Below are 11212 nucleotides of genomic sequence, written 5' to 3' on the forward strand. Positions count from 1 at the left end.
GAAAAAATTTTGCTCAACGAGGTTTTTGTTTTTAATCCAGGTTAATATATATATGTACATATATGTATATAATATATATTTTAATACATATCATATATATTTATATGCATATATAATATATATTTGTATATTATATGTGTAAGTTGTATATGTATAAAATCTTTTTCTTTTGAGTTGACTTGTTATAAAGAGAATGTATTACTTTTGTAATTTAAAAACTCTTAAGATTTGTTTTATAAAAAAAGAACTTTCTTGAGAGACATGAGACAAGTCTGGAAAAAATGACAGGACACATCTTGTGTTTGGTTGAGAGAATTTAACATTTTAAAGAGCAATAATCTTTAAATTTTTGATAATTAAAACACTGTGGTACTAGTATCAGAATAGAGAAGCTTATTGACAGAAAAGAATTAGGAGTCTACAATTGTCCTGTGTATATATGAGGACTTAGTGTATGAAAAAATATGATTTTACAAAAGAATGGGGCAAAGTGAGACTATTAAATGAATTATATTGTAGGAACTAGCTAGGTGATTGAGGGGCAATTCTATGACTATTTTACTGCTCATCCCAAAATAAATTTCAGCTGATTCAAGGCGTGACATTTTGATCCAACTAATGAAGAAAACATGGGTGAAAGCAGTAACAACAAAGGGAGATTTCTCACCTGGGGTTCCTCATCCAAACTACAGAAAATGGTTTGAGTGACTGCTTTCCCAAGTCTACCAATTCTGTGTAACTGGTACCATTCTAGAGGCGTAAAATAGAAGTGAATTCCTTACATACAATCGGTACCTACAGCGTTAGGGCTTAATTCTCTCGGGAAACTCTTGTTGACATAGGCTCAAAAACAAATAACAAATGTTGAAAATAGTTGCAAGGTGTAGAACAGGTAGTGACGTCCCCAATACACAGAGAAGTCTCAGGCGCTAATCAAGGGTGACTGTAGCGGTACAGAAAGGCACACACAGCGCAGAGGGGCAGTGCACAAAAGGAAAAAGGTAAATTGCCAATAAACATGAAACTATTTTAAATCTCACTAGCAATTGATTAAATGAAAATTTAAAAATAAGCAACAAGGAGGCATCACTCAGTTAACAAATTGTGAAAAATAGTAAAGGTCAACAAGGATGTGCCGAAACTGACACTTAGGTACTTTGGGGGCATGTGAACTGGTGTCATCTTCCTGGAAGGCAGTCCGGCCCAAGGAGATAATTAGATGGGAGTGCAAATGTGTAATATAGAGGTTTCAATTACAGACTTTCTAATACTACATATTAAAAAACTGCAAACAACGTGAGCATCCATCGCTAGAGGCTTGTTTACTCAGAATTCTGCTATGGACCTGCCACTCAGTGAGGTAGGCCTATATACAAATAAGTAAATGAGTAAAATAAGTACATCATAAGCAATATGATACAAAAATGGTGCCACCAACTAGGCCACACATGTTTCTGTTAGTAAGGCTTCGACCAAGGCGCCTCACAGCAGGTTCTTTTCTGGAAATTCCCTCTCATGAGCCTCAAGACTTGTGGTTTGCTCTCGGAAAAGTCTGCCCTAAATCAAAGTGTTTCTTTTTTATCAGAAACCACGTATGTTAAAACATACAGTCAACTGAATAACAGCCAGGTTGAAGGTAATGTTGGAGACTCTTACAGGTCAAGCTAATCAGATCTTACTTATTCATTTTTTATAAGACTTTGGAGAGCCATTCTTTGCTGATCAGATTTGCAAGGTCCACTGGGACTGGGAAAGGCTGGAGCTAAGGGAACTAATGAGGAGGATTAGTTAGAAAATATGGGGCCAGAAAAGCGTCTGCTGGAATGGAAAGGAGAGGAAGAATCAGGAGAGGTTTCTAGGACAGGATGAACAGAAGCTAATGACTGACCTGGGTAGCAGCGGGGAGACAGGACGGATGTACACGGAGACTTTACATCAGAAGCCTTATTGAAATCAGCCTGAAACCGCTGGGATGGAGATCTCCAGCCATGATCTCAATGAATGAAGCCCTGCACGCCCCGCCTCCCTCAACAGTTTCCATGCACCAGCCACCACAGTTGCTTCCGTTAGTACCACCCTTCCACCGGCCTCCTCTGTGGATGTGTTTCAACATGTATATTCCATTAGCTCATCTTCCCAAATTCTCTCCGTTAATCACCTGAGTGAGCCTTCATCATGGACTCCCATTCTTAAATTCCCAATGTCTGAGCTGGCCCCCACCATATTTCTACTTCACCCTTAGACAGAAAGGGAGCCACCCAGTTTTCTCTGTGTTTCATGAGGGCCACAGGCTGAGGAATTACCTTATCAGCATTTGTTTGACCTTAGTTCCAGGACTTTGGTGGCTCAAGGCTGAGGGAGAGCATGGGTGGGGGTGGAGGGCAGGGCAGATGACCAGCGGGGTTTGGGTGCGAGGTGGGGTACCAGTCTTCAGACTGGTGGGGTCGAGCAAAGGAACCAGCTGTGGAGGGCTGAGGAGGAAGGGCATGGTTGTAGGAGTGAGAGAAGCAGGTCACCGGTGGAGGTGGTGTTGGGTAGGAGTAGGGACAAGCAGGGGAGTCTGGCAAGAAACCAGAGAAGGTGGCAGGAGACAGATGGGCCAGTGGCTGGAGCAGTGACCGCTCTTGCTTCCGCTGCTTAGCTCTGCGGTTCTGGAACCAGACCTGAGGAGCAGGGAGAATAGGCACATCAGAGCCCCTGTCTCACATAGGTGCATCGTCACATGTGACCTCCTCCCCCAGTGACAGAAGCAACAGGTACAGGGCATAGGCCTCTCCCACATGGCCACAGGAAGAAAAGCAGTTCCAGAGGCCTGGCTGAGCCCAACCTACTGACAAAGGGAGACCCATGCTATTACCCCAATCTGTATCTAAATGTGCCCAACTTCTCCAACTTTGGGTAAGAATTGTCAACTTCCAACAGAAAGAGATAAATATGACACAAGGCGTTTTCCCTCCTCAGAGAAGGGGAAATTTCCCCTAGGGTCGTTAGAGGTTAAGACTGCACGAGTTTGATTGTTACACACACGGCTGGATTTAGAGTAGGGTCTATACTTAAGATGAATGAATTCTAGGGTTGGGATGGAGGGAGCATCAGGCTGGTTTGATTAGGGACAAGGTTACATACATCTGTGAACAGTTGGAATTGAGTTTCTGTTGGAAGTCGCATCACTATTAAGGCTGGGGTAGGCGTGGAGTTCCAGTTAGCTGAGGTTAGAGCTAGGGTTAACCTCCCGGGGCATTCCTGACGCAGAGGAGGCCGCTGCAGATGCAGTCACGTTGACTGGTGGACGGGCTATGTTCTGGTGAGCATCTAGGTTAAGGTCACAATGCCCCGGAGAACCTATTCCCCAGTGGTTCCCAAGCACTAAATCCGCATTTCTTCCCAGAGGAAGGGGCGATCTTGGGGCATCACCTGGATTCTGGCCTCGCTGAGGCCTGTGTCCCGCGCAAGGCCCTCTCGGGCCCAAATGTCGGGGTACTGGTTCCTTCCAAAGGCTGACTCCAGCTGTCCCAGCTGTGCTGGGCTGAAGGTGGTGCGGTGGCGGCGCCGGGAGTGCGGGCGACCCCTCTGTCCTCCTTGCGGGGAAAGCCTTGGTCTCCCCCCTCCTATACCAGAGAGGTTCCTGCAGGGCCGAGTGCTCATGTCTGAGGAGTGGGGTGGGGGGGGGGAGAGGTTGCTGCCAAGTGGACCCACCCTTCCCTCCCTAGACCACGTATGCTGGTCCCCCCAGATTCTACTCATGCCCCCCGTGCTGCTCACACACTCTGCCTGCCCAGAAATCCTTCAGCTTTCAAAACTGGCTGGACCAGCTCAGCCTCAGCCCTGCCTCACCTGAGTCCCCCAACCCAGGCTGTGCCCTCCACATAGGGTACACCCCTCAGACTCAGTTTACCTCCTGGGCCCTCGGCTCCATCTGCCTCGCATCTCCACTGTAGGCCCCCTTCTATTACACTTCCGCAGACAACGTACCCCTCCTTGTTCCTTTCACCTCCCTGAGCACACATACTACCCTCCAGGGTCTCACCCTGTGGATATCCTGTTTCCTCTGCCCCCTAACAAACTGTCCAGGTCTCTAAGACCCCCGTGACTTGTTCCCTGGTCTCACGGCTCACATTCAACTTACACCTCCTTTACGTGGCTGCCCTGTTCCTAAACCCTTCACTGGGGAGGATGAGACAGTCCCCTCTTCCGCTCAGACACACCCTCCCCTCACATACATTTCGTCTTCTCCCCTATCTGAGCCCTGGCCTGGCCACCGGGCTGCAGGAACCTGAGCTCGTGGGAAAGGCTTGCCTCTCTTCCCCACAGGCTCGCTAAGCCCCACACTAATTAGTCTGAGAGCCAGGCAGGGAAGAGAACAGGGAGGGAAAGGAAACACCTGGAAGGCACACACTGAGAGAAGGGGATGTCTGGAGCTGAGGCACCCATCCCCATGGGGACCCAGGGGTGTGGCCCCCACCAGTGCTCACTGTCCACCTTGGAGACACATTCGTTGAGCAAGCAGTGGGTCCCCTGCTGTCCTCAGATCCTAAGCCCTGGCCCCTCCAGCTCCCTCCCTCAGAGAAGGCAGGGCAGTGGGCGAGCTGCTGGCCAGGAGCAAGGAGACAGATGTCAGCTCTGCCTCTGCCTCAGCAGGTGTGCCCTCCACAGCCCGCCAGCGCCAGTACCGCAGTTCCCGTGTGTAAAGCAAAGGCGTCATAAGCACCCTGACTTTCTAAGGCTCCCACGGTTTAACATGCTAGGATCCCGGTTCTCACTTCTCTTCACCTTCCTCGCGGAACCGTTGCCCCACAGGAGCCTGGGCACAGAGACTCCTCAGGCCCACCCCAGAGGATCACTCACCCACCGTGGAGGTCACAGTCCCAGCGGCTGGGTAGCTCTCGGGCCAGAGGCTGCTGCAAACTCGCCCCCTCTTTTGCCTACCCTGCCCACTCCTACCTTCCGCTTCCATGGCTAACAACAAAGACCAAGGACAGTCCAGCCTCCCGTGTGCCCGAGTCTCTGATTCTGTTTCTGTTCCCCTCTCTGCTTGTTGCCTCGCGCCCTCTCCCTCTGCTCACAGGGCTCCAAGAGTCTCTCTCTGCATAGATGGAGATAGAGAGCTCTGTCTTGCACTCTCATTCCTTCTTCCTAACTCTCATTCCTTCAACTGAGTGTCCTCTCATTCTCTCTGTCTTGCCCTCCCGCTCTTTCTGTGTTTGTCTCTACTTTTCTCCTCCTGCTCCTTCTCCCTGGGATGCGTTCTCCCCCTTTGCCCTCAGCTGCCTCCTTGCCCAGCCTGCAATCTCGCACCACCTCTTTCTCCCTGAGCCTGGGCGGAGTGGCCTCCTCCTCACCCTCGTGGGCCCATCCAATCACTGCCCGCTCCCCGGAGCCCCTTCCTCAGGGGAGGCTCACAAGCCGGATGAGGGAAGGTGCTCTGTTGGAGGGTCCAGGGACTGGGGCCAAGAGCTCGTGTTCCCAGAGGGCCAAATTCTTTTGTCCTGTTAAATCCCCTCCTGGGAGCAGGCAGGGTAAGGAGGAGAAACTGCATTCCTCCCAAGACCCCTCCTCAGAACCCCACCATTGGGGGAGGGAGAGAGGGGGTGCAAATGGGGTCCAGGAGTAGAGCCTGCTTGGCATCTCAGTGTGTAGGTGATACCCAAGGACCTGTTTCCAGGAAACTAAAAAACTCAAAGGCACAGGTGCATTCTGGCTCCTCCTGATACCTCATTCTCAGAATACACTCGACATCCCCTCAGGACAAGCTGAACCATAGGATGAGTCTCCAGGACAGTGTTGTTCTCAAGTACCCTCTGCTTTCCTCTCCCAAGCATCACGTTATCCTTCATCCAGAACCTCTAGCACTCCATGACCTTCCAAGGTCACCCAGATCTTCAGAAAACCCTGATCTTCAAGCGCATCTACATTCGAGGTGCACCCTGACCCCCCCGACCTCGAGACTCTGCAGGAGACTGAGATTCCCATGACATCCTGACATTCCGATTCTTCAAGGAAACTCTGACACACTGAATCCCTGAGCAGTCAGGTCACCCTGGTGCCCACAGTCCTCTGCTTCTTGAGGTTACTTAGATCTAGGAAGTACATTCTGACATCCCTAAGACATCCTGACCCTTTAAAGGCAACCTGATACCCCAGGACTCTAGGATCCTCTAGGACCTACTGAAACCCAGAACACTCCGCCTCTACTAGGAGATGCCCCTAGCCCCAGCCATGAAGTTCTGACCTCTCAGGACATACAGACGCAATGAGGACACCCTAAGCCCTGTGGAACACTGTACCCACAGGGCTGTCTGGTCTCCTAGGTCACACTAACCCTTCACACACTTCCTTTAAAAGCAACCTGATAATTTAAGACAGAAAAACATCATAATCCCCTAGGATCTTGATGCTTATAATATGGTCTATGGATCAGCAGCATCAGTGGCGCATGAAAGCTTGTTGGAATTGTAGAATCTTGGGCCCCAGCACAGTCCTACTGCATCAGAATCTGCACTGTAACGAGATCCCCGGGAGAACAGAATGTACATTAGCCTTTGTCAGCTTGGGCTGCCATAACAACATACGGAAGGCTGGACGGCTTAACAATAGACATTTATTTCTCACAGTTCCGGAAGCTGGGAAGTCCAAGATCAAGGTTCCAGCTGATTCAACTCCTGGCAAGAGCTCTTCTCCCAGGCTGCAGACAGCGCCTTCTGAGTCTTCATGTGGTGGAGAGAGAACTAGCTCTGATCTCTCTTCCTCTTCTTATAAAGATGCCAATCCCCTCATGCTGTTCCCCCATGATCTCCTCTAACCCTAATCACCTCCCAAGGGCCCCGCTACCAACCACCATCACACTGGGGTTAGGGCTTCGACACATGACTAAGGGAGAGACTCAAATATCCAGTCCCTAACAATGTTAAAGTCAAGAGGCACTGACCCAAGACACCCACCCCTCCCCCTCCCCCAGAATACACTCTGACCTCCTAGAGCCACCTGAGCCTTGTGACAGCCTGACCTCCCCAGACCCAGAAACAAGTGGTCAGCTTGGTCCACAAACAAACCCTGAATTCCAACATGCTCTGCTGCCTCGAGATACCCTAACCCCACAAGGGGACTCTGGGCAGCCGTCCAGGACAGCCTGATTTGCCCCTAGGCATTCTGATACTACAAGGAAACTCTGACCCACCACTCCTGTTCCCTGAGGGCACTGAGACACTACAAGTTTGACTTGACATCCCAAGTCAAAGAAGAATACTGTGATCCTTCAGGAGGCTGGGAGGGTTAGAGGCGTTTCGTCTTCCATGGCATCCTAATTCCCACCCCAACCCCTGACCTAGCAAGGAAGCCTAACAGCCAGGATCCTCCCACTCTGTAAGAAACAGAATGGTGTGGTGGGGAAGAGCATAGGTTCCGGAGCCAGACTGCCATGGGTTCAAGTCCCAGCTATACCACTTACTAGCTGTGTGATCCTGGGCTCATTACTTAATATCTCTGTGCCTCAGTCTTATCATCTGGGGTTGATTCTCTTTATTTGAGGTAATGTTCCATAGAGTCACTGTAAACACTGAGTTAGTGAAGACTGAACCATTGCTGCTAGGGGAAATGGGTTTCTGTGAGCCTCTGGCCACAACGTTTTTGTCAACGAATTAATACATAACTTTGTTGTGTGTTTCTGTTTAAAGACACCTCATTTAACATACGCTGTTAATTCATTGACACTGAACTCACAGCCAACAGCACTATAACTGTGCTTGAACGAAGCGTATCTAACGCGCACATTTTCTCCGTTAAGGCACATCGTGGCCTTCCTGCATTTAAGAACACCACACAGCACTTCAGCACTACGCCTGGAGATCATTTGAAACAGCAAAATTACCCCCAAAGGCACAAAAGTGTGAAAAATGGCGGCACTAAATAGACGGCAAGAGGACACGTGTCTACAGTAGGAACAGTTGCCCTGTTTGACCTCAGCTGGGAACCCGGCAAATCAAATTTTTCTCCCCTCTGTGCATGCACGTGGCTCCAGCTAACCAGAGAGGTGCCAAAGAGCACTGCAAAGGACATAGATTTTGGAGTCACAAATAAATTTGGGCGAGCAGGTGAATTTGCAAATACGGAATTCACAAATAATAATGATCAGCTGTACCTACCTGATGCGTGGTAAAGACTGAGAGTCAAGAAAAGAGAAGCATTTAGGACTGCACCTTGAACATAGTAAGCACACGAGAAAATGTTACTTTGTTATCATCATTATTATTATCGAAGTCCCCCGGAAACCCCAGCCCTCAGGGTCATTCTGATCCTGAATCCCTAGGGCACAAGGGACGCGTTCACTTTCTAGGACTCACAGGCCCTCCAAGAAGTTTTGACTTCGGCACCTTACAGTCAGCATGGTCACCTGAACTCACAATGACTCCATGACCCTCTAGGATACCCAGACTCACGGGACATGGTGAGATTTGGGAAACTTTGGTCCTGTAAGGAAATCCCTGACCCGGCAGGATCCAGACACTCAAGGGCAGCCTGTCCTCCAGTCTGTTTGGGGCCCCTGGTTGGTTCCAATCTTACAAAGGGCTCACTGATACTGAAAAACCACTGAACCCCCAAACCCCATCCCAGGAGATGCCCTGATCATGCAGGCCTGAGTCATAAGACGTCTGGACCAAGTAAAGACATATCGTGATCTCCCAAGGCACCGTGACCCTCCTGTGGATGCTGGCGCATCAGGACATCTGACGTGGGGAAACTCTGACCTTCCGGTGCACTCTGACTCACTCAGCCCCGGATTTCTCAACAGGCACCCTAATCACTGCCACACTCCCCCTACCCCCAACACACAGACAGCCCAGAATGGCTTTGACTCACCAGGACTCCCTGAATCCACAAAGTGATTATTCTAACCCTCAAGAAATCCTGGTCTCTCAAGGAAACCATCCCTTACAAGACACTCTTACTCCATGACATCCCCTGAACCGACAAAGCACCCTCACTTCCTGGATACTCTCACCCCTGCCAAGCGTCCTCTGCTCCTCCAGGACCCTCTGCCTCTGGAGAGCACTTGAACTGTACAAGGACACCTTGACACTCTACTCCATAACACGTCCATTCAAGCCTATCCAAACCTTCAAGGACCCCAGATCTCCAGAAAACTTTCATCTCCCTAGAATTCCTGATTTTCACACATTCAGAGACCAACAGGTTATGCTGACCTACCTGAAAACCCTGGCAGCTCTGGACTCCCAGAACTCCCTGAAGTTTCTGGATCAGCCAGTCAGCCCAACCCCCCAGGACACCCTGACTCTAGGAAAACAGTCTGGTTTTCCAGGACACTCTGACCTCGAAGTTAGCGATGTTATAAGGACACTTCAAGAATGTTCTGACATGATAAAAATGTCATGAGGCCCACAACACCCTGCCCCCTGTGACATTCTGTCTCTTCAATACCCCTGCCTCCCCAGGCCTCTCCAAGTCTGCCAGACTCTGCAACTCTCACCCTTCAGACTCATCTGACCCTCTGTGGCCTCTTCGGAGCCTCGAAACACCTCCTGCTCCACTAGGGCACTCTGAGCATTTAGGATGTCCTAATGTAAGCAGGATGCCTGTTTGCCATCCTGAGACAAGGTGAACTCATGCCTGACCATACAAGGACCCCTGAGACCAGGGAGAATCAAATGCCTATAAGGACACATTGTCTTACCTTCTTTTTGGATCACATTGTCTGCCTTTTTGTTGTTGTTGTTGTTGGGGAAGATTCCCCATGAGCTAACATCTGTTGCCAATCTTCTTCTATTTTGCATGTGAGCTGCCATCACAGCACGGTCACTGATAAACAAGTGGTGTAGGTTCATGCCCGAAAACCGGGCCCAGGCCACCAAAGCAGAGTGCGCCGATCTCAACCACCAGGCCCCAGAGCTGGCTCGCACTGTCTGCCTTTTTACCTCTTCTCTTTGTCTCATTTTTGTCTCTTTCCAGTGCATTCACTGAGTTATCTAGAGGTTTTTCTCTAAGTGACTAATTCTGTTTTTAGCCTTGTTGTTCCTTACTCTTTTGAATGGATTAATAATTCCATAATTGTATCGTTTTGGTTCTCCATTTGTTTCTGTATCTTTGCATTCTCCATTTCATCACATTCTGTCGCCTTAGATTTCTTTTCTTAGTGATTTCTTATTCTTTATGCAATCCTCAAAAGCACAGTGTCCTTCTGAGGCTACGTTACTCTTTTTTTCCTGCAGGACTGGTGCCCTCATTTCTTCCTTGTTGTTCTGTGTGTCTGATGGAGGAGGAAGAGTTGTATTATCTTTGCACAGTTGCAATTCTTTTTTGTTTTTAAACTAACTCTCATTTTCAGAAGGTCTCTTGAATCTAGACTATCTATTCATCCTAAGATAGCATGAGGGAATTCTCCTTGCCTCCATTCTCAAGCTATCTGAGACCTGTTGGCCTTCTCTCAAAGTTCCAGTTTGCAAATCGTGTATTGCTTGTTCTTTTCTTTTAATATAGCTTAAGAGCGGTAGGGCGGGGCTATACACTTTCACAACTGATGGGTCCGTTAGGATTGGGTTCTGCTATATAGAACAGCAAAAGATGTGGCTTACACAAGTAGAAGTTTATTTCTATCCCACACAAAATAAGTTCCAAAGTAGGCATTCCCAGGCTGGTACAGTGGGTTTAAGGCGTCACTAGACCCCTAGGCTCAGATATCGCTGCTCTATCCTCATCCTATGGTCCAGAATGGCAGCTCGTGGAGCAGTTGTCATTTCCACACTGCAGGCCAGAGAAAGAAGGAAAAGCAGAAGAGCGAAAATGAGGCTCCTCCACTCTGAGTCGGCTCCCTTTAGGGAGCTTTCCCAGAATTCCCACACTTTCACATCAGTCTTATTGGCTAGAACTTAGTAAAAAGGCCACACTAAGCTGCAAGGGAGGCTGGAAAATGTAATCTTTATTCTGAGCAGCAATGTGGGTAGCTAGCAATCGTTATTCACTCAGTAAGGAGGGAGAATGGAAGTGATGCTGGTGTAGACGAGTAGCAGCCTGCTCCGGAGAGCAGCTGACACCTGCTCTCCTTCAGGGACCTTGTCAAACTCTTCCTAAGGGTCACACATCTCAGGTAGGGGGTCCCCTATCCCCAGGATAATTTATATTCTTCGTTAAGATTAATCCCCTAGTTCAACATGAAGACTGCATTTTGCTTCTGAAAGGAATGTTTTAGTCTCCATGGTTCTCC

General features: G+C 49.0%; 1 protein-coding gene across 1 annotated transcript; it reads right to left on the reverse strand.

Moving 5' to 3' along the window:
- Positions 1–2324: 2324 nt before the first annotated feature.
- Positions 2325–4954, reverse strand: PROP1 (PROP paired-like homeobox 1). The gene is made up of 3 exons (XM_046665839.1): positions 4846–4954; positions 3415–3647; positions 2325–2663 (listed from the first exon to the last, which is right to left on the reverse strand). Exons 1-3 carry the CDS (start codon positions 4952–4954, stop codon positions 2325–2327), a joined length of 681 nt encoding a protein of 226 aa, XP_046521795.1.
- Positions 4955–11212: the final 6258 nt, after the last annotated feature.

Source organism: Equus quagga, chromosome 7, assembly GCF_021613505.1.
Source record: "Equus quagga isolate Etosha38 chromosome 7, UCLA_HA_Equagga_1.0, whole genome shotgun sequence".
NCBI classification, from domain to species: domain Eukaryota; kingdom Metazoa; phylum Chordata; class Mammalia; order Perissodactyla; family Equidae; genus Equus; species Equus quagga.

Bases quoted from the DNA above. Each gene is read 5' to 3' on its own strand.
- PROP1 (XM_046665839.1), bottom strand. From the start codon at position 4,954: ATGGAAGCGGAAGGTAGGAGTGGGCAGGGTAGGCAAAAGAGGGGGCGA. The intron at 3,648-4,845 runs GTGAGTGATCCT...CCCACTCCTCAG, and splicing joins GACTGTGACCTCCACGGTGG to ACATGAGCACTCGGCCCTGC. The intron at 2,664-3,414 runs GTGATGCCCCAA...CCTGCTCCTCAG, and splicing joins TCAGCGAGGCCAGAATCCAG to GTCTGGTTCCAGAACCGCAG.